We start from the raw sequence: 27,405 nt of genomic DNA, 5'->3' as shown, positions 1-27,405 counted from the left end.
CCTTGTTTTGCCACCTGGTCTGATCAGCTAGGGGTCTTTGGGGGGGCCCTCTCCCCGCTCTTGTTTGTTTTTGAGTGTACCCCTGTTTTTAAACTCCCCTCCCATGAACAACGAATTTGTGCCTGGAGATCTCCTGATTATTGTAAGCCAATCGAGTCCTCTCTGCGTCCTCTGATGCTAAAACTGCTGTTCCTGTTGCTGTCCTGGGGATTGGTAAGAACTCCCTCTTGCAACCCCCCCCCCCCCGGTCCTAGCTGCTGGCCTTGTTTCCCCAGCGGACAGACCCAAGCTAACTCCTTGGTCTGTATCTGTAATCTGTTTCTTGCTCCGCAGTGCCTTTGCTGCTAGAAATAAGCCTGTGCTGCTGCTGAGCTGTGCCTTCCTGGGCTGCAGTTACCACCTTAACCCCCCCCTCCTTGGGGCTGTATCCTGGGCACACACCACTCTGCCCTCTAAAACTACCCCTAGTATAAGGTGCACCCATTAGGTTAGGTTTAGCCTTTAGTCTAGATAAATTGTAATTTCATTTTGCATAGCTGTGGTTAAGTTAGGTTTAAAAATTGTTTGCATTGTACTCTGTAAGTTAGGCTTAGAGAATAGTTGTATTGTGTTTTGTTACTTGCTAATTTGTGTAGTCTTGGTTAAGTTAGATCATAGATAAAGACCTTGCTGTGTTCTGTATAATTGTTTCCCCCGTTTTCCCCGGGGCTTCCCCAGTCTTTGCTGCTTAAACTTACAGCCTGTCTGCTCTCTGCGTCTCCCTGAGTTTAAATCTCCCTCTGCAGTGCCTCTGCCTTTGGTCTCCGCTTCACCACGTGCTTCTCTTCCCCTATCTCTCTCTTTTTTAATCCCTTTCCCCATGGGTTCACCCCGCTCCTACTGCTGCCAAACCTCAATTGTATTGCTGAAGTCTAGCATAAAACCCCACTGGTTACTTTTCTCTCTCAGGCTGTGGCTACACTTGGCACTTCAAAGCGCTGCCGCGGCAGCGCTTTGAAGCGCTAAGTGTAGTCGAAGCGCCAGCGCTGGGAGAGAGCTCTCCCAGCGCTGTCCGTACTCCACCTCCCCGTGGGGAATAACGGACAGCGCTGGGAGCCGCGCTCCCAGCGCTTGGGCTTTGACCACACTGGCGCTTTGCAGCGCCGCAATTTGCAGCGCTGGAGAGGGTGTGTTTTCACACCCTGCTGCAGTGCTGCAAATTTGTAAGTGTAGCCAAGCCCTGATACACCTCACATTCTACATTTACACCACTGTGACACATTTTTACCTAGAATTGTTTGCTATTTAACACATTTTACCCATAACTGTTGGTTATATGCTGCTGTGACACCCTTTACATAGAAATTGTTAGCTACCTGTTACATTTATACTTCAGTGTTAATTGGTTACCAACTGTATTGTACACCACTATTGAAAGCCCCTATACTATTTACTAAAAGAAACCCTTCCCCAATTGTCTACCTGAACAAACCCCATACCCCTCACTATTGAATTTTCCCTGTTTTTGCTTTTTCTTAATAAAGTTTATTTTGCACCCCACCAGTGCAGTAGTTGTCCCCCAAGATCCCCTACCTGCTGGCAGGGTCAGTCTGTATCTTGTTTCTTGTCAGAATTAGACTGTAAGTCCCTTGGGGAGGGACCAACTTTTTGTTCTGTGTTTGTACAGTGCATTGCACAATGGGATCATAGCCTGTGACTAGAGCCACTAGGTAGATGCTACAATAATCAAATGATAGATAAAACTGATTTTAGTTATTTTTGTGCAAGTCTGTGTGGAAACATTTCTTTTTCAAAATTGGACATAGCTAAAGTTAATTTTAGGTAAAATTGGTAATTGACCAACTTTAACTAAAGTAGATTTAGCTACTTTCATTCCAAAATAGCATCTATCCATACTTGCACAGAAATAACTAAATCAGTTTTAATTCACACTCCTTATTTCAGTATAATTTTGTGTGTAGATGAGCCCAAAGTAGAGATGAAAAGGATTTTTGTTTTAAAAAACCAAAACCCCCCAAACTCTCATCTTTTCATAGACTCATAGAACTGCAAGGGACTTCGAGAGGTCATCTTGTCCAATGCCCTGCACTCAAGGCAGGACTAAGTATTATCTAGAGCATCCCTGACAGGTATTTGTCCAACCTGCTCTTAAAAAATCCCCAATGGTGGAGATTCCACAACCTCCCTAATTAATTTATTCTAGTGCTTAACCACTCTGACAGTTAGGAAGTTTTTTCCTAATGTCCAGCCTAAACCGCCCTTGCTGCAATTTAAGCCCATTGCTTCTTGTCCTATACTCAGAGGTTAAGAAGAACAATTTTTCTCCGTCCTCCTTGTAACAACCTTTTATGTACTTGAAAACTGTTATCTTCTCTTCTCCAGACTAAACAAACCCAATTTTTTCAATCATCCCTCATAGGTCATGTTTTCTACACCTCTTAATCATTTTTGTTCTTCGCTGGACTTTTTCCAGTTTGTCGACATCTTTCCTGAAATGTGGCACCCAGAACTGGACACAATACTCCAGTTGAAGCCTAATCAGCGCAGAGTAGAGCAGAAAAATTACTTCTCGTGTCTTGTTAACAATACTCCTGCTAATACATCCCAGAATGTTTAGTTTTTTTTGCAACAGTGTTACACTGTTGACTCATATTTAGCTTGCGATCCACTATGACCCCCAGATCCCTTTCTGCAGTACTCCTTCTTAGGTAGTTATTTCCCATTTTGTATGTGTACAACTGATTGTTCCGTCCTAAGTGGAGTACTTTGCATTTGTCCTTCTTGAATTTCATCCTATTTGCGTCAGACCATTTCTCCAATTAGTCAAGATCCTATCCTCCAAAGCACTTGCAACCCCTACCAGCTTGGTATTGTTCACAAACTTTGTGTACTCTATATGCCATTATCTAAATCACTGAAGAAGATATTGAACAGAACCGGACCCAGACCCTGTGGGATCCCACTCATTATGTCCTTCCAGCATGACTGAACAACTGATAACTACTCTCTGGGAATGCTGTACCAACCAGTTATGCACCCACCTTATAGTAGCTCCATCTAGGCTGTATTTCTCTAGTTTGTCTGAGAAAGTCATGCGAGACAATATCAAAAGCCGTACTAAAGGCAAGATATACCACATCTACTGCTCCCTACCTCCCTCTTCCACAAGGCTTGTTACTCTGTCAAAAAAAACCCTATCAGGTTGCTTTGACATGATTTGTTCTAGACAAATCCATGCTGACTGTTACTTATCACCTCATTATCGTCTAGGTGTTTGCAAATTGATTTCTTAATTATTTGCTCCATTATCTTTCTGGGTACATAAATTAAGCTGACTGGTCTGTAATTCCCCAAGTTGTCCTTATTTCCCTTTTTATAGATTGGCACTATATTTGCCTTTTTCCAGTCTTCTGGAATGTCTCCTGTCTTCCATGACTTTTCAAAGATAATTGCTAATGGCACAGATATCAGCTCAGTCAGCGCCGTGAGTATTCTAGGATGTATTTCATCAGGCCCTGGTGATTTGAAGACATCTAACGTGTCTAATTTTTGACTTGTTCTTTCCCTATTTTAGACTCTGATCCTACCTCATTTTCACTGGCATTCACTATGTTCGATGTCCAATCTCCACCAACCTTCTTGGTGAAAACCGAAACAAAGAAGTCATTAAGCACCTCTATTTCCACATTTTCTATTGTCTTCCTCCCTCATTGAGTAACGGGCCTACTCTGTCCTTTGTCTTCCTCTTGCTTCTAACGTATTTGTAGAATGTTTTCTTGTTACCCTTTATGTCCCTAGGTAGTTTGATCTCATTTTGTGCCTTGGCCTTTCTAATTTTCTCTCTACATACTTGTGGTGTTTTGTTTATATTCATCCTTTTGTAATTTGACCGAGTTTCCCCTTTTTGTAGGACTCTTTTTGGCGTTTTAGATCATTGAAGATCTCCTGGTTAAGCCAGCATGGTCTCTTGCCATACTTCCTGTCTTTCCTACACAGTGGGGTAGTTTGCTCTTGTGCCCTTAATAATGTCTCTTTGAAAAACTGCCAACTGTCTTCAATTGTTTTTCCCCTTAGACTTGCTTCCCATGGGATTTTACCTACTGACTCTCTTGAGTTTGCTAAAGTCTGCCTTCTTGGAATCCATTGTCTTTATTGTGCTCTTCTCCCTCCTACCAGTCCTTAGAATTGTGATCACTTTCACCCAAGTTGCCTTCCACTTTCAAATTCTCAGCCAGTTCCTCCCTCAGGCCAAAACATTTGCCCACCCCTACATTAAGGGTATGTTTACACTGCAGCCGGGAGTTTGCCTCCCAGTCTCGGTAGACTTCTGCTAGCTCTGTGTCATAAACAGGTAGTAAGGGTTAAGGTCTCTTTTACCTGTAAAGGGTTAACAAGCTCAGTAACCTGAGGAACACATGACCAGAGGACCAATCAAGGGACAGGATAATTTCAAATCTTTGTGGAGGGAAGTCTTTGTCTGTGTCCTTTGTTTGGATTGCCATTCTCTTTTTGGATCTAAGAGAGGCCAGACATATTCTTCAAGTTCTCAAAGTTTTTCCTGAAGTATTTTCTTCTATTCAGTCTAGTGAGTATTAGAAAGGCGGACTAGTCTTATAATTTGATTTCTACATTTGCAATTGTGTGTTTGCTGAAGAAATATCTTTATTTCTGTTTGCTGTTACTTTGATTATTCTGAGAAAGGGGGGGGGGAGCGCCTCTCCAGGTTTATAAGTTAGACCCTGTATTTTTGCATCCTGGTAATACAGAGATAGTGTACTTTTTTCTTTCTTTAATAAAATCTTTTCTTTTTAGAACTTGATTGATTTCTTCCCTTGTTTGGATTTTCAGGGGAAGGGGAGGGGGAAAAGTGAATCCCTCTTTGTTTGATTCAAGGTGTTTGAATCCAGGTATCTCTCCTAAGCACTAGGAGAGGGGAGGGGGGGAAAATGGGTTGTTTCCCTTTGTGTTGAGATTCAAGTTTGAATCTGTGTTCCCCAGGGGGAGTTTTGGGGGAATAGGGAGTGTGTCAGACACTTAAAACTTGACTGGTGGCAGCAAGAACCAGATCTAAACTAGGATTTTAGTTTAGAGGAGTCCATGCAAGTCCCCATCTTGTGAACGCTAAAGTTCAAAGTGGGGAATAAACCTATGACACTCTGTTTGAGCCAGCGTGCTAAAAATAGATGTTCTCAGCCAGTTCCTCCTTTTCTTCCCCAGACCAGCTCTGATTCCAGTTGCAGCTCCATTTTCCCCCTAATCTGGCCCCAGACCAGCTCTGCCCTCATTCCTTCTCCATCCTCAGACCAGTTCCGCCCCCAGCTCTTCCATCAGCCCAAGCTCTGCTGCTGAGGAAGCCTTGGCTGTGCTGTAATGGAGGGGGGGCGTGGACTGATTCGGTTACTGGTAAAGAGGGGTGGGGGCATGACTGGAAAAGTTTGAGCACCACTAGAATAAGGTAGGACATGAATTTTAAAGCAGACCAGCTATACTAGAAACTATGTGTGTAGACAGACTTTCTGCCTAACTAAAATGGTGCTAATATCACTTTCCCTACCACATGGGGGTATTGTGAGGATAAATACAGTGATTTGGGTTAAATAAGTACCTTATTGCACATCTTCAAAGATTCAGCACTGATTGGGTGAAAAGCATTATTTGACTTCCAGTAAGCAAAGAATTAACTCCAGCTTCATCTCTCTCAACAGTATTAGGAAAGTGGAGGCCTGATCAGGTGCTCCAAAGAAAATATTATTAAAAACAGTTGAATGACCAGATGGGAGGAGGCAGAGTTCCACAAAATCCTCTTCCAACAGTTATTACAAGCTAAAGTTTAATCCAAGTTTGGAAAAGCAGGAAGTGTGTTTAGCTGGCCACATTTTTCTTATTTTTTTTAATGTGGGCACACTGAAGGTCAAAAATAAAGCCTTAGATAAAAATTTCACTTGGTGAAAGACTTATCTTGTTGCTGAAAAAGCTGACCCTCTGTTGGCACATTGGGCTACATATAAGACCATAAACAAGCTCCTAAACTTTTACATCTGTGTTTTAAATGGATCAGATTGTGTTGCTATATAACTAGTGGGGTGTGGATAGCAGAACTGGTGTGTTGCAGTTGGTTCCTTGCTTATAAGACCACACTTACCACAACAGTATATTTTTGGGAAACCGGTTGCTGAAGAATTACATGATTGAAAGAACTTCAGAATTAAAGTTCTGGTACCATACTACTCTGTTCTGAGATGTACGTTGGTAACTAGGGATTTCTTTGCACAAACCTCCCTAGTTGAGATGCTTCAAGAAGTGAACAGCTCCCTCCTTCTCCTCCTCCTCCCCCCACTACTATGCTGTATTTTCTACCAGTATATTTAGTAAAGCTGCACAGTATAACTGATGAAATGCTGAACCCTGATTATCAGGTTAGATAACTCATGATTTTCTGACATAGTCCTCTGGGGAGATCTGAATAGCAGTTTTGTGCATTATGCCTTTTTAAAGCACACCTACATTTTTAACAGGAGGAACTAAGCAGCACACTGGGAGCTTAACAAGCCACAGGACAAGTTAAACAAGATATGAATAATTGGCATGGCATTATATTAGTATGCCTATAGCAGCTTTAATTTTACTTTGTTCACAGGGTCACTTTTCCTTTACTCTCCCACTGAAATGTTATGCACATTTACTCTGACAGTAACTCTCTTGCAATCTCCCATCAGTCTATAGAATATTCATAGAACTCCTTTTTAAAAAGATGTTTGGGAAGAGATGCAGACCCAAGTGTGGTATCTATTCCTTTAAAAACAAAACCCCACACCCATATTCCTCTAGGAGCAGTACTAAGGGTATGGCTACACTGGCGATTTGCAGTGCTGGAAAGCCTCCACCAGCGCTGCAATTAGTAAGTGGCCACACCTGCAGGGCACTTCCAGCGCTGCAACTCCCTGGCTGCAGTGCTGGCCGTACACCTCACTCAGCATGGGGAATAAGGATTCCAGTGCTGGTGCTGCAGCGCTGGTCATCAAGTGTGGCCACACACCAGCGCTGTGATTGGCCTCCAGGGTGTAAGGTGTATCCCAGAATGCTTTTATAAATTACTCTTTGTTTTGTTATGCAGCCTCTCTTTGTTTTGTTATGAAGGAGCTCCGAGATCAGAGCTCCGTTGCTTATCTAAAAAACAGAGCTCCTGTTTGCTGAGATCATCTGTACCGGGCTGTAAACAATCAAATGAGAGGCAGGGAGGGAGTGAAACAGTGGGGAGTTGTGTTGGCTGCAGGCTGTTTGCAATTAAGAGTTAAGACTAAGGGGTCAGAAACATGTTCTGATTTTTCAATGCAGGAAACTAAACACACAGTGTTGGCTCCAAAAATCCCCTCTCTCTTTCCCCCCGCTCCCTGTCACACTAGACCCCACTCCACCCCCCCCTCTTTTGAAAAGCACGTTGCGGCCACTTGAACGCTGGGATAGCTGCCCATAATGCATCACTCCCAACAGCGCTGCAAATACTGCAAATGTGGCCACACACCAGCGCTGATAGCTGTGAGTGTGGCCACACACCAGCGCTGGCCCTGCACAGCTGGATGACCAGCGCTGCAAACAGTAAGTGTAGCCATACCCTTACTGTTCTAAAGAAAATCTATTTGCTTACAGAGGATGCCTTGTGGTCTTGAGATGGTTGCTATCTTAGTTGGAGCTATTTTAGAGGAGAAAACTGTAGAACTGTCTGGAATTTCAATTAGAAGAAAATTGAATGAGTTGGAAGTTTCAAATGGCAAGGAGGAGAAAAGTCAAGTTTCTATTCAACTTTTTTTTAATAGTATGCCATTTGCGCTGTGTGTGTGTGCGCATGCATGTTTATTTCCAACTACACACACAACCAAGACATTTTGAAGAAGAGAGGTTTGTTTTTCTTTGACCTAACATTTAAAGTATCCTCTGATATTCCTGGGGAACAGGAGGAAGGAGTAGGTGGAATTGTGGTTGGCTTTACAATCCTAGTGCAAGTAGTATGTAGAAGGACTGGAAGAAATGGAGACAAAACATGATTTTTGAATGCTTTAAAGCATATATAACTTACAGGTTTTATAAGTAAAATATTTTTCTCTGACTATTTGAGCTCCAGCAGGGATGAAAGCCTTCTGGGATAGTAATAGAAGTTGTTGGAAGATCCAGAGCTCTCTGCAGATGCTGGGAAAGACTCTATCTAGGCAATGAAGAGTGTGGGATGGTTGAGAGAGGGGGTTTGGAGGGAGTGGCTACCGCTGCAGCTGGGGCCAGAAGCCTTCTGGGAGATTGCTACACTGTTAAAAGGAGCTGTGAGATAAGGTGAAGGGGGAAAACTTTTGATGCTTGAGTACATCAGTCTGGCAGTTTCTAAGACCTCATTGTGATGTTATTTGACATCGTGGAAGAATTTCAGCTCACGTGCACGGCGTAAGAGACAAATCTGATCCTTTCCAATAAATTGTTTGAAGTAGATAACTTACAAAAAGCTCTGTTCTTGCATTTCGCTGAATATACAGTGTAATGATAGTTCATTGTATGCCAAGTACTGATAACTCAAAGTTAGCAAATATTTATAGTGTAGTAGAATTGTTTGTGCTTTGTAGTCAATGCACAGGTTTATTTGCTTGCTTCAGTTGAATGTGTGGGAGGTGAAGAAGTTTCTTGGGAATAAAATATGAAGTTCAGCAGTCACATTAAGGCAGAGGTGGGCAAACTGTGGCCCACGGGATGTCCTGCCTGGCCCTTGAGCTTCAGGCTGGGGAGGCTTGCTCCCGGCCCATCCCCTGCTGTCCCCTCTCCCCCACAGCCACACCGCCACACGAGCAGCACTCCGGGTAGCAGGGTTGCTTGCTCCTACTGAGCAGAGCAGCAGCGTGTCTGGCTCCGACCGGGTGGTGCGGCTGCCAGACATGCTGTTCTGAGTGGCATGATAAGGAGGCTGGGGGGTTGGATAAGGTCTGGGGTTCCCAGGGGACAGTCAGGGGGCAGGGGGTGGTTGGATGGGGTGGAGATTCTGGGGAGCGGTTGGGATGGGGGACCGGGGGTGGGGGTTGGATAGGTGTGGGGACCTGGGGGGCCTGTTAAGGGGTGGGGATGTGGATAGGGGTCAGAGCAGTCAGGGGACTGGGAGCAGGGGGGCTGGATGGGGGTGGGGTCCTGGGGGTGATTAGGGGTGGGGGGGTCCCAGAAGGAGGCGGTTAGGGGACAAGGAGCAGGGGAGGGTTGGATGGATTGGGGTTTTGGGGGGGGGCAGTCAGGGGGTGGGAAGTGGGAGGGGGTGGATAGGGGGTAGAGGCCAGGCAGTTTGGGGAGGCACAGCCCTCCCTTCCCAGCTCTCCATACAGTTTTCCAACCCCAGTGTGGCCCTTGGGCCAAAACTTTTGCCCACCCCTACATTAAGGGTATGTTTACACTGCAGCCAGGAGTGTGCCTCCCAGTCTTGGTAGACTTCTGCTAGCTCTGTTTGAGCCAGCGTGCTAAAAATAGGTGTTGCTGCATGGGCAGTGGCTTGGGCTAGCTGCCCAAGTCCGAACCTGACTGAGCTCAGGTGGCTAGTCTGAATCAGCACCTGTGTAGCAACATCCACACTGCTATTTTCATGCTAACTGTGAGCTAGCACACTAAATCTGTCTACCTGGGCTGCAAGGCATGCTCCCAGCTACAGTACAAATGTACCCTAAAAGTCCAGGCAGTCTTTCTCCTCTGAAGATTTTCTTTTGGCACCTTAAGGGTCCCAAGTATGTGCATGCAGCTTCCTTTGAATAAAGGAGAGCATATTAATTTCTGATGTAACTAATTTCATCTGGTTCAGGGGAATTACACCCTGGTGGTAACTTCAGACCAGGTGTAGTTTCCATTTTACTTCCCAGGCTCAGTTCACTGTTTCTCATAGAAGGTTGTGTACTTGCTGCAAGTTGGTTAGAGGACAGGTGTTTATTACATTTAATATAATATGTGGAGATATATACCTATCTTATAGAAGTGGAAGGGAGCCCAAAAGGTCGAGTCCAGCCCCCTGCATTCACTAGCAGGACCAAGTACTGACTTTTGCCCCAGATCCCTAAGTGAGCCCCTCAAGGATTGAAGTCTCAACCCTGGGTTTAGCAGGCCAATGCTCAACCCCTCCCACACAGTGACAGTTTATACTAATGCTTATTCTTGTTAGCAGAGCCACTGGTGTTTGGGTGAATATAATTCAATTTTTTTTTGTTTTGGTTTGGCCAATTAAGTGAAAAATCAGGGAAATTACTCAGTTTGAAAAGTGCTCATGATTTATTCAACAAATCAGAAAAGTCAATTTCAGTTGTTTTTAAGGGCCAGCTTCAGAGAGACAAGGTGGGTGAGGTAATATCGGTTATTGGACCTACTTCTGTTGTTGAGCGAGACAAGCTTTCCAGCTTTCACAGAACTCTTCTTCTGATCTATAGTCATTCTCCAACACCTCTCTCTTCTCCCCCTCCCCCCCTGGAAGCTGGCCCTAAAATCTTTTTCCTAGATGAAGCTAATCGGGTCAGATTTGTGAATGCTTTTGAGTTGATCGAAACTGTGGTTTTTCAACAAATAATGTCTGAATTTTTTTCCCCCAGCTCTAGTAGAAATGTTAACAGTTCTAGCCCCCAAATCTCATAGATCCATGTAGCTCTCAGGTGCTCTACAAGAGATCAGGGTCTGGAGTCCCCATGCTGCTCTGTTGGTGCCACTGGGGTCCTCATAGCTATCCAGTAGTTTCTGATGATAGCTCACTATTGCTAGTGCTCCCTCCATTTCGCTGTCAGCTGCTCTGGGCTTCTTCTGTGCCTCACAGAGGAGAGGGGCTGTGGAAATCGTAAATGCAGTTAAGACTAGGCTTTTTTTTTTTAGTGGTGGTCCTACTGGATACTGAAAGATGAGGACAACACACATTCTCTTTCCCCAAGCCTTCTCCTGTCCTCTCCTGAGCTGAACCCACAAGTTATAGGAAGAAAATTCTAGGCTCTGAAAGTCTGGGACTTTGAAAGGCTATAAAACTTTGGCAACAGTTCATGGGAGGAAATACCAGTTACTCACTACAGGCTTTTCTATAGGCTACTGTATCATCTGGCTTATAAGTAGTACATTTCTGAAGGCATACAGTATAGACGTTATGATGGGGAACCAATGATTTATTAATAGAATTTGTCAGTGTGGGATCTCTTGCAATCATGTTTAATAGGGATTTGTTTTACTGGCTCAGTGGAAAACAGATTTTGTATTTACACTGGAAAAATCAACTTTGATGCAATATATTGTGATTTGTTTTTGATTCCTCAGTCTAACTGTTTATTTTTGGACAATAAATTTTTTTAATGGATTATGGTGGCACTGCCTTCAGCATTGCTGAGGGTATGGCTACACTTGAGATTTGCAGTGCTGGTGGAGGATTTCCAGTGCTGCAATTAGTAACTGTCCACACCTGCAGGGCACATCCAGTGCTGCAACTCCCTGGCTACAGCGCTGGCTGTACACCTGGGTCTGCTTGGGGTGTAAGGATTGCAGTGCTGGTGATGCAGCGCTGCTCGTTAGGTGTGGCCACACACCAGCGCTGTTATTGGCCTCCAGGGTATTAGGAGATATCCCAGAATGCTTTTAACTAAATTACTCCCTTTGTTTTGTTATGCTGCCTCTCTTTGTTTTGTTGTGAACTCAGAGCTCCGGGAGCTGCTTATCTAAAAAACAAACACAGCTCCTGTTTGCCGTGATCAATCTGTAACTGACTGAACAATCAATGAGAGAAACCCACTACCTTGCTGTGAATGAGGCAGGCAGGGGGATGAGTGTTTGCTTGACAAGAGAAACAGCGGGGGCAGGGGTGAGATAGGGAGTCTGTTGGAGCAGCTGCTTATCTGGTCTGCAGGCTGTTTGCAGTTAAGAGTAAGGGGTCGGGAAAAATTTCTGATTTTGCAAGGCAGGGAGCTGATACAGTGTCGGCTCCAAAAATCCCCCCTCTCTCTTCCCTGGTCCCTGTCACACTGCACCCCACCCCCCTCTTTTGAAAAGCACGTTGCTGCCACTTGAACGCTGGGATAGCTGCCCATAATGCATCACTCCCAACAGCGCTGCAAATGTGGCCACACTGCAGCGCTTTCCCTATACAGCTGTACGACCAGCACTGTAACTCTCAGCGCTGCAACTCTCAAGTGTAGCCATACCTTGAGACTTCTTAGAGGCAAAGACTGCTTTGTGAAAACATGCCTCCTTGATGTCTCTCTTCTCCATTTTACCATATAATGGAGCAATACAAGTACATGCTGTTTGCAGAATGTTGTCAGTCCTTTGGGAAGATTTCCACTTCTTGGAGTACTGCAGCCTGGAGGGAAATAATTCCAAAAGGGTAATGTGTTAATAGGGAGAAATTATTTAATAGAACTGTGACCTTACAAACTTCAGGTGAAATGGTGTGAATAAACAGCTTTATCTGAAGTGAGGGTAAAAGCTGGCTAAATGCTAAGGTGTATAAAAGCCTGTTAATCACTGTATTTCTCTTGTAGGTGTGTGCTGAAGCAGCAGCTATTGAACTATGGCATCCGTAAAGGTTTGGTGTATTTTAGTTCTGAGATTTCTGCTGCCTCATTCTTATGCCCATATGGACTTCTTCACTTCAATTGGTGAGATTTGCTTTTGTATATACAGTGAATAACTGCAGAGTTCTGTCTGGCAACTTTCAGAACTGACTCTGCAGTGATGTGATTAAAGATGAAGCTGTGTGCTCTATTAATTAGCATAGCTCTAAATGTGCCAGTAGTTTTAAGTGCTCTGTTTGCTTTTTTATCTTTCTGAGGGAAAAATTTTATTCAAATCAGTTCTTAAAAGGACAAGAGAACAGGATACACATTCATTGTATACTGTTACAGATATTGGATTCAAAACCATAGTTTGTATTGAGAGCTAATTTTTGTGAATCGAGTAAATGAAATAACTCTTGATTAAGACACACAATTCTAGCATTTCAGGATCCCATCTTTATCCCCCTCAATATTTTAATGTTGTATGAAGCATTTGTTAAACTAGTATTTACTCTAGGGTTAAGTGGTTCAGCTGCCTGTTTGCTGTATTTCCTGTAGGATTTACTGCTTTATGAATTTGTAGCTGAGAAACTATCGGTCAGTGCAAGCAAAGCAATTTAAACAAATACTACTTTGTGTAGCTCCATAACTAATTCTTGCCATATTTGCTATGTGCCAGATGTATTTGAATAAGAGCTTACTCCTTCGCAGCCTTTATTCTCGTCTAAATGAGTCCTGAATTAGTCATAATGCTAAATTTGTGACACTGCATTTACTTCCATGGCAACAAGCTATGTCAAACACAGGATTATCTCTCTACTGTAAGTTCTGTCAAAGGGAGAGATCTTATTTGAATGCCTCTTCATGGATAATAACAACAACACAGAATGGCTGGCCAAGTAAACACCACCTTGAATGTTTTTTCTTTTTTGTGTGCCCAAGTTTGTTCCAATGGGAAATCTCTCTAAATCAGTGTTTCTCAACCTTCTTGATACCAGGGACTGGCTTTCTGCCTTCCTAAGTGTGCCAGGGAGGTGTCAGGGACCAGATACTGGACGGGTGGTTGAGAAACACTGCTCTAAATGAGGAGGAGCAGGAGAGCTAATAATTGAAATCATTGCTTCCTCTCTAGGTCACATGACAGACTTAATTAACACAGAAAAAGACCTGGTGACATCACTGAAAGATTATATCAAGGCAGAAGAGAGCAAGCTGGAACAGATCAAAAAGTAAGCAGCTGGTTTCAAAACACTAATATTTAATTGTGACTCCACCTTAAAATACAAGAGGGTTCATGAAGGCTGAACAGGAATTTATTGCTTATGGGGATACAAATTAATTTGTAATTGCTGCAAGATTTTTGTCCTAAATGAATGTCTCTTTTGTGAGTTGTCATTTTGTTTTATTAATTTTATGATGGTGAGTCTGACTTCTGTATTGAGAAATTTTGATTTCTCTTGGCAGGATTCCCAGGTGAGTTTTTAGTTCTTCCAAAAAAAATGCCTTGCTGATAGGAAACTAACAAATCAAAAGTGTTTGTGTGTTAGAGAAAACATAATGATGTGCTGTAGCTTAAAAAGTTTTAATAGATATTGCGGTGGCTGCAGTGTGGGTAAGCTGTAACTAGTCAAATAGGCCTCCCAAATGAATTCTAGTAAGTCATTACAAAAACACCCCATGCCATCATCTCTTCTGTATTCCATACCTTTTATGAAAAGCTGAGTTGGTTTTAAATAAAAAATAATTTGAAACTGTATCAATTACCATTTTGTCCAACAGTAAAGAGTTTAGGGGGAAGGCCCAATATCTCAATGTACCAGAGTTGGGGATGGGGGGAGAAAACTTCTCCCACTGGAAAGGGGAATTCCTAGCTTTCAAATGACTTTTTTTCTATGTAACGTCATCTCTTTGTAGCCTAGCCATGGTGGGTTATGAGATTTATGACCTTTCAGCCTGTCAGTGGTCCAAAAGATTACTGCCTGTATTACATCTTTGAGCAATGTAACTTCAAGAAGGAAACTTTTATGTCCAGCTATATTTATTTACTTATTTTTGAGGCTTCATAAAATGCATCTGTTTGAAGTGGTACATACGTTTGAAATGTTAGAAGTAAGCTACACAGCCACAAATTAGTTTCATCTGCCCAGCGATCGCTATCAAAGGTGTGTAAGTGGAACTTTATCACATAAGCATAATTACTGCATGTCTATTTTATATAAGAACGGCCGTACTGGGTCAGACCAAAGGTCCATCTAGCCCAGTATCTGCCTACCGACAGTGGCCAATGCCAGGTACCCCAGAGGGAGTGAACCTAACAGGCAATGATCAAGTGATCTCTCTCCTGCCATCCATCTCCATCCTCTGACGAACTGATGCTAGGGACATCATTCTTACCCATCCTGGCTAATAGCCATTTATGGACTTAGCCACCATGAATTTATCCAGTTCCCTTTTAAGCATTGTTATAGTCCTAGCCTTCACAACCTCCTCAGGTAAGGAGTTCCACAAGCTGACTGTGCGCTGCGTGAAGAAGAACTTCCTTTTATTTGTTTTAAACCTGCTGCCTATTTCATTTGGTGACCCCTAGTTCTTGTATTATGGGAATAAGTAAATAACTTTTCCTTATCCACTTTCTCAACATCACTCATGATTTTATATACCTCTATCATATCCCCCCTTAGTCATAGAATCATAGAATTCAAGATCAGAAGGGACCATTATGATCATCTAGTCTGACCTCCGCAAGATGCAGGCCACATAAGCCGATCCCCCCACTCCTTTAGCAAGCGACCCCTGCCCCATGCTTCGGAGGAAGGCGAAAAACCTCCAGGGCCACAGCCAATCTACCCTGGAGGAAAATTCCTTCCCGACCCCAAATATGGCGGTCAGCTGAACCCCGAGCATGCGGGCAAGACTCTCCAGCCATAACCTCTGGAAAAAGGTTAAGAATATCATATCATTGACCCATTGTACTATTTACCAGTGTGGCACTTAATTAACCTATTGACTAAGCCCGGTATCCTATCATACCATCTCTTCTCTTTTCCAAGCTGAAGAGTCCTAGCCTTTTTAATCTTTCCTCGTATGGGACCGTCTCCAAACCCCATATCATTTTAGTTGCCCTTTTCTGAACCTTTTCTAGTGCTAGAATATCTTTGAGGTGAGGAGACCACATCTGTACACAGTATTCGAGATGTGGGCGTACCATGGATTTATATAAGGGCAATAATATATTCTCAGTCTTATTCTCTATCCCCTTTTTAATGATTCCTAACATCCTGTTTGCTTTTTTGACCGCCTCTGCACACTGCGTGGACATCTTGAGAGAACTATCCACGATGACTCCAAGATCTTTTTCCTGACTCGTTGTAGCTAAATTAGCCCCCATCATATTGTGTGTATATATAGTTGGGGTTATTTTTTCCAATGTGCATTACTTTACACACTAAATTTATTAAATTTCATTTGCCATTTTGTTGCCCAATCACTTAGTTTTGTGAGATCTTTTTGAAGTTCTTCACAATCTGCTTTGGTCTTAACTATCTTGAGTAGTTTAGTATCATCTGCAAACTTTGCCACCTCACTGTTTACCCCTTTCTCCAGATCATTTATGAATAAATTGAATAGGATTGGTCCTAGGACTGATCCTTGGGGAACACCACTAGTTACCCCTCTCCATTCTGAGAATTTACCATTAATTCCTACCCTTTGTTCCCTGTCCTTTAACCAGTTCTCAATCCATGAAAGGATCTTCCCTCTTATCCCATGACAGCTTAATTTACGTAAGAGCCTTTGGTGAGAGACCTTGTCAAAGGCTTTCTGGAAATCTAAGTACACTATGTCCACCAGGTCCCCCTTGTCCACATGTTCGTTGACCCCTTCAAATAATAGATTAGTAAGACACGATTTCCCTTTACAGAAACCATGTTGACTATTGCTCAACAGTTTGTTTTTCTATGTGTCTGACAATTTTATTCTTAACTATTGTTTCGACTAATTTGCCCGGTACCGACATTAGACATGTACATAAGCAGATTAAAAACCAAAGAATTCAAAGTTAAAACAAAAACATCCTGTCTTTAAAACTTGCTGGACACCATTCTACAGCTGCAGGGAATGAATACGTTCCATTGGCTCCTGAAGTTGGGGGGGAGGGCCCATTAATCTGTGGGTGGATTATGGTTGGGTTTATATCGTATGGAAGCTTATTAGGAACAAAGTCTTGGCTTCAGCCTCCGGTCTTATGGTTGTAAAGATGGTTTGTAGCCACTTACTAACTTTAAAATGGTCATATAATAGTAAAAATTCAATTCAGTGAAATCGTATTACCAGGCTTTTTTGTGTTAACACGTTGTTAAAAGCTAGAAGCATTACACAGAGCAGCCTGCTCAGTCCCTGGCCATGAAGAAGAGCACAGTGCTTGTTGTTAATCCTGTATTGGCTGGCAAATAGCACTAGCACTTCCAGGAGGGAGCCATGTCCAACTGAAGGGCTGGTCTACACTGGGAACTTGCATCGCCATAGCTGGGGGTCTCAGGTGTGACAAGTCCACACCCCTGAGCGAAGTAGCTATGCCGACCGAACCCCCAGTGTAGACAGCATTAGGTCTACAGAAGAATTCTTCTGTCAAGCTATCTTCCACTTCTCGGAGAGGTAGATTACTTATGCTGACAGGAGAACCCCTCCCATCAGTGTAGGTAGTTTTTACACTGAAGCACTACAGGTTTAAGTGTAGACATACCCATGCTCTGCTGTTGAGGAGGGTCACCACAACATGGGGCTTCTGTGGGCAGGAAAGGGCTTCAACAGAGGTTTGGAGGATCCATGGGGGGAGTGAATGCAAATGAATTATTTTACTACCCAAGAGCCCAGAATGAGCAGTGAGTCAACTAGATAAACTTACTTTTTGTGTGCCTAAATTATAAGGCCTATTTACTGTCTCAGTCTAGGTTTATGCAAGGTCCCCTGCTTTCTGCTGTGGCAGACTAGAACTTCTTTGGCAGCTTTATATGAATATTAAGTGTTGTTTTTTCCATATTACATTAATTTTACTCTGTCCTCATACTTTCAGTTTTCAAGATGCTGCTGATTCTTATTTTGCATTGCACTATAGAAATTGTTGAAGGGAAGCTTGGAGATTTTTGCAACTGGATAGTGGAGAACTTCTCAGATACATATTTTAGGCTGCCTGTAGATACAGGAATACAGTGCTACATCAGCTTGCAATCAGTTCTTGTATAGGAGGTTTTATTTTAAAAAATCTGGCGCTCATGGTGTGTTAGGTTTTGTGGGGGGTTTATTATTTATTTTATTTTTAAATAAAAGCTTGGATTCTGGAGCAGAGTTTCTTGGCAAAGACCAGAATATATACCCCAGGGTGTTGAGCATGCTCCGTGACTAACTTTCAAAATTTAATGTTTAGATACTAATTTTTTCCCTGTTACGAGTAAAACATGTTTTCAACTACTTTTTTTGCAAAGTACAAAAAAAAAATCTAAATATTACATTAATAAATTATCAAAACCCTGGGTAAGACTTTATATTGGGACTATTCATTCCTGAGTGGAAATTTTATAAAGGAATTGCTGGGATGCTACCTATGGCAGTATGTATTTACCTTTCTTCCTGCATATTGTAGAGGAGTCCTGTGTTGGTGCATTGCGCTTTCATGTTGAAAGATCATGAGTGATGCTACTTTAAGGTTTATATCACAGCAGAAGGAGGGCTGAGAAAGATGACATTTTTGATTCCTTGCACACTAACTTTGCGTAAAGAAAGTAAAAACAAACAACTCGTACTGGAAACTTTTTCAGTCAAGAGAGTCATGTAGCTCAGCATTAGCTTTACAATACATAGGAAAATATTTAGGTTATGCTGTGTTAAGCTTATTTCTTATGTATGTGTTTCATAGATGGGCAGAGAAGTTAGATCAACTGACAGACACTGCTACAAAAGACCCAGAAGGATTCTTGGGGCATCCTGTAAATGCATTCAAGTTAATGAAACGACTTAACACTGAGTGGGGTCAACTGGAAAATCTGGTCCTGAAAGACATGTCAGATGGTAAGTTTGAGGAGATTTTGGAGTTATCGACACACAGCTATTACTCTGATTAACATTATCACCCTAATGCCAAGCAAAGCACAAATTTGTTTTTTGAGGAACATATTTTTTGTACTGTACCTGCAGTAGAAATAACGATGGTCAAACACTTTTGCTGAGGGAATTATTTGATTTGTATCTTGCATGCATCAAGATACAAGGATTTCTGTTTTCCATGATTTTGTGAGTCTCTCTCTTTAGAAGATCCTGTTTTTTCTGTATGTAGGTACATGTAGTATACTTATCACCTGATCATCAAATTGCTGATGGTGCTGGTAAAAAGTTTAACCAGCTCTGAGCTATACAGAAAGAGATCAAAAGCTCAACAACAAAACTTCAGGGACAAAGGGAGTAAATTCAGAGAACTCTAATTCCTCAGAGTGGACTATTTGTGATGGTTCTTGGGGTGTCCAGGACTGAGTCACCTTGTTTACCCTCCTGCCTCCAGCAAAAGGGAAATTTGCTTGTATTTAACTGCATTTCAGCTCCCTGAAAAAGCAGTCTGTTAGCCACTCAAGCAATCTCCTCTATGCCTTGCAAATTAACAATAGGTGCACCCCAGTCCCCAAGACCTTTTGAAGCATTCCATTGTAGTACTTAACACCTTATCTGGTGAGCACTCACAGTAATACCAGGTATGCCCTCCTAAAGGGAACAGTATACATACCAGTTTACTCTTAGACTGTAAGGCAGGGGTGTGCAAACTTTTTGGGCCGAGGGCCACATCTGGGTTTTACAATACATAATTGTATGCAGGGCATAATACAAATTGTATGTTGGGTTGGGGTGCAGGGTGCAGTAGGGGGCTCAGGGCAGGGGGTTGGGATGCAGGAGGGGTGTGGCAGGGGGCTCAGGGCAGGGAATTGGGGTGCAGGAGGGGTGTGCAGTGCAGGCAGGGGGCTCAGGCCAGAGAGTTGGGGGACAGGGTGCAGGAGGGGTTCAGGCTCCAGGCTGGCAGTAGTGCACACCGAGGCTCCCTGCACACCTGCATTGTCCCCACCCTTGCACTGCTCCAGGAAGTGCCCCGTCTCCAGGTACCTCCCCTGAAGCTTCCATTGGCTGCGGTTCCCTGTTCCCAGCCAATGGGAGCTGCGAGGGGGGGGCAGTGCCTGGAGGCAAGGGCCTGGGGGCCTCAGATGTCAGGCTGGCCGCTGCTGAGTGGCACAGGGCCCGCGGCGCAATCCCATGGGCCGGATCCAAAGCCCTGAGGGGCCGTAGTTTGCCCATCCCTGCTATAAGGGCTAGAAGGGGACCATCATGGTCATCTACTCTCACCTCCTGCACATTGTAGGCACGGAACCTCACCCACCTACTCCTGCATGAGGTCCATAACCTCTGGCTGATTTACTGAGGTCCTCAAATCTTGATATAAAGACTTAAAGGTTATGGAAAAATTCACCATTTACTGTAGTTCAAACCAGAAAGCAACCAATGCCACATGCTGTAGAGGAAGGTGAAAACCCCCCAGCATCTCTGCCAGTCTGACCTGGGGAAAAAGACAGGGCAGCCCCTTGTGGTTCAGTCTCCAGTGTCTTGTCTTGTCTCCCTGTTGACTTAGTATGTGAATGGGGAGCCTCCATTGTGTTGGTTCACAACACTTAATTTACGTTAATTTATGCCCCTTTCACCATCCTAAAACAATTTTTCTCTCCCTCCACCATCCTAAACAGAACATAAAAGTAAAAATTTAAATTGAAGGACTAATATTCTGAGGTGTACTCTAGTTTGCATGAATGAAAAACTTGATTCAAAGCATTGTGAAAATTAGACTTAAACTTATTTAATACTGAGAAACTCTCCCACATTTTCCATATAAACTTCTATTAAAATAAGGCATCTTTCAACATACCTATGTGTGAAATTAGTGATTGTCTGTTCCCAGTACATTTGCTGGAACAATATCACAGATCCTGCCTCAAGGTTGGGCCTGCCTGGGTAGTAACAGTGATACCATTTTTTTGATCTCATGATAATGCATAAGGATTCTTTTGGAAGAAGAGCCTCAAGACAACAGATAAGGATAATCAATTTTAACAGTTTATCTTTGAATTTGCTGTATATTGGTTTTTTATTTTTAAAACAATTCAGCATGGTTGGTCTTGTGTGTGATGTTTGGTTCATTGGCCTGTTAGGACACTCATGGAATGACTATTGAATAATCTAGAGAGGAGGTGCATTGTTAGCATATTACTGCTCCGTACAAATAGGCCTGCACACTGTTTATCTAGAGTCCCGCCCAAAGGTGGTAGCTTTTGCAGGACCTGCCTCTGATTTAATAATAGCCTGCAGTGACATGCTGGTTTTCATACAACAATTTGTGTAGAGATATTTATTTGTAATTAAATGTGGGTTTTTTAAATGTAAAACTCCCAGGACAAGCCAAGCCCAGTCCTTTTCTTGATCTCTCTGACCTTTTCTTTTTTTCTCCTAAGGCTTCATCTCTAATATGACTATTCAACGCCAGTATTTTCCTAATGATGAAGATCAGGCTGGTGCAGCCAAAGCTCTCCTACGGCTCCAAGATACCTACAATTTGGATACAGACACCCTCTCCAGGGGTAATCTTCCAGGTAAGAAGCACCTGTGCTAGTTGGGAAAAATAGCTGTGTAGTTACAGAATATCTAGATTATAAACCCTTTGGAGGAGTCTCCTCTTCATGCCTGTCTGTAAAGCACCTAGCATGCTGTTAACAATAGGACAAAACCCAGACTTTTTTCTAGCTTTCAGCCAGTATATTATAAAAACTTGTGTGCTGTGGGCCAGCTTAATTGAACTGCTGCAGAGAGTTGTAAGTCACGTCTCCCTGCGTCAGCCTGTACCCTAGAGAATGCTCTACTCAAGGCAGGATGAGCACTGGTACCATAGCACTTCCTTGGGATTTTCTAGTGGGGAGGGACACAACAAAAACTGCTGAGGGATGTGCTGAAACAATAGATTCCCCAATCACATTCCCTCTGAGGCTCACTTTTTGGGTGTGTTGGTCTTTCCTTCAGTTCTTTGGCAGTGGGTATGTTGCAGCCGGTTTTCTTCAACACTTTCTGTTCCTCTGATGGGCTTTCTGCTGCCAGGAACTTGTGCTTTGGTTTAGAATAGCAAAAATTGGCATTAGACTCCAACTGAATCTAGCTTGCTCGGTGTAAGTCAATGTTTGTATGTAGGAAGGATAAGCATCTGATAGTTTTATTTGTCATATTTTTGGCTTCTGATGGAGCTATTGCCTGTGATCAAGCCACGCTGAAAACTCTCTTCTAGAGCAAGATTAGTTGCTCAGTATTTAAAGTTGCAAGTGAGTTTCCATTTGTAATTCCACTTTATAGCTCCTCTGTAAAATACAACATAATTAGCACACTTGGCTGGATAAATATTCCTATTAGGTTAAAGGCTTGCATAACATATCAGTTGTATAGAAAACTGAGTTCAGTAGGTAAACAAATCACTGCACTAATCACTGACGGTTAAAATATGCCAGTTCTCTCCTTCTATTGTTAGAGAATTTCATGCTCTTATGTTAAAGAAAAAAATTAAACAGGAATGAGATATTAAGAGAGTTTATTTTATTTGTTCACTTTAAATGTTGTAATCAGCAAGCCGTATTTTAAAACTGTCTGCATGCGTGCAGTGGAATAAGAACACTATTGTTTAGTCCTCCCCCCCCCCCCCACCACTTACAAAAAGGATTATTTTTTGAGAGTTTAAAAATTTAAGTGACATAGGATTGCCTGAAGCTATATAGTGTATAAACATTAAGAGCAAGCGACGGGGAACATGTGGGGAAAACATACATAATCACTTGCACTTATACAAAGCTAGCTAAAATATAACAGTTTTGTAGGCAGGAAAAGCCAGCTTGTCCCTTGGGAAGAAAATTAAAGAAAAGTTCCTAACTTTCTCTACTGGTTTCTCTCTCCCTCTGTTCTAAAACAGTCCTTTAGCAACTGGGGGAAAAATAAGCACCGCACAATCCATGTTATGTTTTCACAAACTCTCATGTTCATATGCCTAATAAAATTGGGAGTGATTGGCTTTAATGTTACAAAGTGTAATTCTGTTTTCTGTGTTTTGTTAATCTTAAACTTGACTATTCTTTCAAGATCTGACTTTGTTTAACCCCCTCCACCCCCCACACTTTTATCATTTGTTGTCTTCTATAAGAAATTAAGTGAATTTATGGATCATATTCTACGGTCTTTCTTGGAAGCAAGCCTGTGCGGCCCAAACTGTGTGCTGCCTGGTAATATAATTCTGCTTTTTAATAGTACTGTGATTAAAATTGCATCAGAACCCATCATAATTGCTGATCAGTTAAATTTACATTCTAGAAGTAAAATTCTCTGGTTTTCTTGGCCTCCAGGGCTAATGGAATTCTAAATCTCTAGTATTTTATCTGTTTTGGTCATTAATTGTCTTCTGTATGATTTTCAGTCACTTAATGCATCCAGTTTTACCCCCCCCACCATCTCTCTACTTTCTCCAATTCAGTTGAGCATTGCTACCTCTTTGCGTAATTCTCCTGCTTTTCGATCTTCTGCATTTCAGACCTTGCTGTTTTTTAAAACCAATATTGTACTAAGCAATTGCCCTGGCTTTTTCTGTAGCGAAATGAACAATTACTGTATTTCTCTGACACACAAATAAATATGTTAGTTATCAGTGCTATTTGTATGATGAGGTTTAGATCCTGTGCTCAGCACTTTGTTTATATAGGGCCCCTTAAACTTAGTTCTCATCTGTGGATGTTAAGTTTCCTGAGCATCTACATCAGACCTGCAAGCAACAAATGTTATGGGAGAGGAGGCCTGAGGCTATGCCATTTTGACAGACAATCCCAAGTGGGTAGGTTCCCAACAACCATCCTCTGCTACCTCTTTTTTGGGGGTATGTCTACAGTGCAAAAAAAATTTGTGACTGGCCCACATCAGCCGACTCAATCTTTCGGGGCTTGGGCTGAGGGGCTATAAAATTACAGGGTAGATATTTGGCATCAGGCTGAGACTGCATGAGGAGGGAGGGTCCCAGAGCCAGGGCTCCAGCCTGAGACTGAATTGCTATGAGCCCCATGAGTCAGCTGACCCGGGCCAGCCACACATGTTCTATTGCAGTGTAGACATACCCTAAGAGGCTGAAGGTCATTTAACTTCTCTGGGACAGTCTGCATGAAATCTCAAAACAGTCTAAAACTCAAGAGTTTAATTAAAAACAAAACTTAGTAAGAAGATCCGATTTAAACAAAAGAAATTGAATGCACAATATATTTTTTTCTGAAACCCTGAAAAAGCTCATCTCAGGTTTAGTTACAGTGACTAGAAAAATGATATTGCACTGCTGGAGAGAACTCGTTTTTCCACTCTCATCCTTTCGGGAGGTTAGTCTCTCAGGGCTTGTCTTCCCCAGAAAATTACATTGTTAGAACACAACCTTGAGAAGTTGCAGGGCAGAGTTCAAATGCTGCAGAATAGAAAACAATGAAATCCATAATTTATGTTCATGATTACTTTAACTTCTGGTGTAAACAAAAAGCAGTTAAGCTTATACAGTGTCATGGACAATGAAGGATACTGCATTTTTCTGTAGTGTTTCTTTTACTCCACCCTGTATTTCCAAATATTTGCCATTCCCTTTTTACAAGATAGAGTTTGAGTCTTCAATGGGCCCTGAATTACAGTGGCAAAAATAGAAACCTGTAATTTACTTTCAAAGACTTCAAATTAAACTTTCAAATAGAGGCCATTTTAGACTCTGCTTCTAAACATGAGTTACTTCATAACCGTTACCAGTTGTGCAGTTACTGATTATCATAGTTGATGCTGCTTTCCCTTCCTCATCCTCATCAGCTTGCCAGTTGCTAGCAAGATGTGCACAGACAAGCTCTTGAAATAAATAAAATGTATATGGAAAGTGCCTAACCTAGGCTCTAGGGCCAGAGCTTGAACAATTTCTGAAACTACTACTGGTAGAAAAATAAATATTTAAATTGATTTAGGTCAATATTGCTTCTGCATAATGTGCTTTTCAGTCATAAAAACCTTTGTAGAATTGTCAGACTAGTCAGTGAGAAATTGTATGCATCTCAATGCATATGCATTTTATGTGGACTTTGATGCTCCAGGGTTCTAACTACTGAGGATTCAACAATATAGCCACTAACAAAGGTAAGTACATTCTAAACTCTGGGTGCTTGCACTAAACAGAATTGAATTTGTTCAGTGGGTAGTAAGAGAATTCAGAATATTATGGTTCCAAATCTTGCATACCTTGTTTCTTGCTTTCTATAGGTGTAAAGCACAAGTCTTTTTTAACAGCTGAAGATTGCTTTGAATTGGGCAAGATTGCATACACCGAGGCAGACTACTATCATACTGAGCTATGGATGGAGCAAGCTCTGAAACAGCTTGATGATGGAGAGGTGTCTACTGCTGACACAGTCTCCATTCTAGATTATTTGAGTTATGCCGTGTATCAGCAGGGGGACCTGGACAAAGCAATGATGCTCACCAAGCGACTTCTTGAGCTGGGTACGTTGTTAAGAGACTAGATCCACAATATATTGTAAAACTGGTAGGGAAATTCTGTGATATAGCAGTCTTCATATTATAGTCTGTAGATTTCTTTTTGCTTTGCAGAATAATTGTGGGTGGCTGCTTATTTATATATGGAGATATACCTATCTCATAGAACTGGAAGAGATGCCAAAAGGTCATTGAGTCCAGCCTCCTGCCTTCACTAGAAGGACCAAGTACTGATCCCCCCCACCCCATCCCTAAGTGGCCCCCTCAAGGATTGAACTCACAACCCTGGGTTTAGCAGGTCAATGCTCAAACAACTGAGCTATCCCTCCCCTCTGATACTATCACACAGGTGAATGTCTGCCAAAATAAAATGAGTGAGGAAGGTATCCAATCAAGCAGTTACACCCAGTGTATTAAATGATGAAAATAATCTTCCCTAATTTTACTCTTTCAAATCACATAATAGCTGCTGCAAGGATGTTATCAGCACTGGGAGTTTGGCAAGGGAGGGGCCCACAAAAGTATGCCAGTCTTAAGAAATGATCTGTAACCTGAAACTGATTGCTTGAGGTACATCTGAGTTAATTTTTTGGATGGGAGTTTGCATTTGGGGGAATGGTGGTTTCTATTTTGGCCTATATTTTACTACTTGCATGCATTTGCTTTCAAGAAGTGTAAATTAAAAATTCCATCCTTAAAAGAGGAGACAAATACTTCTAGCAGAATTGGCAGTTCCCACTATGTTGTAAGTTCTTTTGGCATGGAATCTCTTCCTGTGTGGCTGTACAATGTCTTGCGCAGTGGAGAGTTGCCAGGTGTCCAGTTTTCAAGTGAACACCTGGTCGAAAAGGGACCCTCCCCAGTCTGGTGAAAATGAGCGAGTGAGTGAGGGTGAAGGGAGAGCAAGTGATGGAGGGAGGGAGTGGGCAGGGCCTCAGAAGGGGCGGGGTAAGGTGTTCGGTGAGAGAGTTGGCAACCTAGGGGGCCCTGACTGTTGTTGAAGCATTTGGGTGCTACTTTAATACAAATGATGATGTAGAAAAATATGCAGTTAACTGACTCAAACTCTCTTTTTACAGGGATTATAAACTTAGCCTCAAACATGCTGTATACTTAAACTTGGCATTCAAAACCCCAATGTATTTTTATAAATTGATTTATAATCCATTTTGGCCTTGCATAGCTACAAAGGTTTAAAAATTGATTAATGTGTTTTGATGCAATAGTGCTATGAAACTAATATGTTTAATAACCAAGATATGTCAGTGACTGCATGTTTAAGCATTTAGAAGCTGAGTTCTGTTCTAATGTACTATGTAAAAATAGCAGCTTGCTCAACACTTGCTCTTGTGTATAGCCTTTCTCTGTAGGCACTCACATAGCTCTCATTGCCATAGTATCTGAACGCCATGTTCAGTCATCTCCTTTATTTTCTAAATTGTTTAAAATAGGTTTTACTGTCTTTTTATTCCTCTTAGTTATACAGTCAGTATAGCTTCACTTTCCTATGGATGAATTCTGTTCTTGCGTGTTTAAACCTGAGTTCAGAATGCAGGATCTCTCTCTTGTTAATGGTACCTGAGGCTGGGAAAAAAAAAGTCTGCAGAGCTGGCCCATGAAAACTATCTCTTTTAAATTGCTAACTGAGCAGTTTTGATTTGGAATCCTTGAAAGACGACAAATATGGAATCCAGTAATGGCATGCCTAGTGATATTTAAGCACAATGGTGTAGTATATCTAGGCATTTGTCATTTTCATTACTGTGTTATCTGAGTGCCTAAAGGAGGATGTTATACTCTTAATTCTGAATTAATCCTTTCACAGCAGTAAAACCCCTTCATCAGTAAATGGAGGAATGAGCTGGCGTAGCTTATTAAGTAGTAGTTTTGTCCGACACATTTTGTCAGCTGTCAGTCTTCCTAACCCAACTCTCTCCTTGTTGGCTTTCCTGATGTGACGTTGCAGCCATAACATCCTCGCTTCTGTCTCCCTTTATAATCTTGTTGGCTGTCTCTCCTATGGAATAGTTAGAATAAACTTTATCTCTTAACTGTTGCTGTGTAGTATTGCTTCCAGTGGAGGTGTCAGTTCCTTGGATTTTGCTGGTTTAAGTTAAGCTTTTCCTTGCCCATTCTCTGCTTCCCTGAACAATGAGCAATGAGAATACAGAAATGTGTTGCATCCCAGCCTGTCACTTATTGAATTGGGTCAGGCTTTCAGCTATATTTTTGTTCTGATTTAACTGTATAAGCATGTTGGCTCACTAAGCAT

At 42.2% G+C, this 27,405-nt stretch overlaps 2 protein-coding genes across 8 annotated transcripts in view; one reads left to right on the top strand and one right to left on the bottom strand.

Annotated features, from left to right (window-relative positions):
- Positions 1 to 27,405, top strand: part of P4HA1 (prolyl 4-hydroxylase subunit alpha 1) — a 79,544-nt gene that overhangs the window by 15,656 nt on the left and 36,483 nt on the right. For all 7 annotated transcript variants that reach the window (XM_045022569.1, XM_045022570.1, XM_045022568.1 and 4 more), the window contains exons 2-6: positions 12,510 to 12,626; positions 13,657 to 13,753; positions 18,436 to 18,587; positions 21,059 to 21,196; positions 24,900 to 25,139. In XM_045022569.1, the coding sequence (XP_044878504.1) occupies positions 12,539 to 12,626; positions 13,657 to 13,753; positions 18,436 to 18,587; positions 21,059 to 21,196; positions 24,900 to 25,139 (715 nt within the window). In that variant the 5' untranslated portion in view covers positions 12,510 to 12,538. The remainder of the gene's footprint in view (positions 1 to 12,509; positions 12,627 to 13,656; positions 13,754 to 18,435; positions 18,588 to 21,058; positions 21,197 to 24,899; positions 25,140 to 27,405) is intronic.
- NUDT13 (nudix hydrolase 13) overlaps positions 1 to 27,405 on the bottom strand; it is a 93,829-nt gene that overhangs the window by 37,881 nt on the left and 28,543 nt on the right. Inside the window, exon 3 of the mRNA XM_045022581.1 lies at positions 21,593 to 21,704. The gene's annotated coding sequence lies outside the window, so the exon portion shown is untranslated. The remainder of the gene's footprint in view (positions 1 to 21,592; positions 21,705 to 27,405) is intronic.

The sequence above is a fragment of the Mauremys mutica genome, chromosome 7, assembly GCF_020497125.1.
Source record: "Mauremys mutica isolate MM-2020 ecotype Southern chromosome 7, ASM2049712v1, whole genome shotgun sequence".
NCBI lineage: Eukaryota > Metazoa > Chordata > Testudines > Geoemydidae > Mauremys > Mauremys mutica.
Note: the sequence above shows the minus strand (reverse complement) of the source record. Positions and strands in the feature narration are given on the sequence as shown.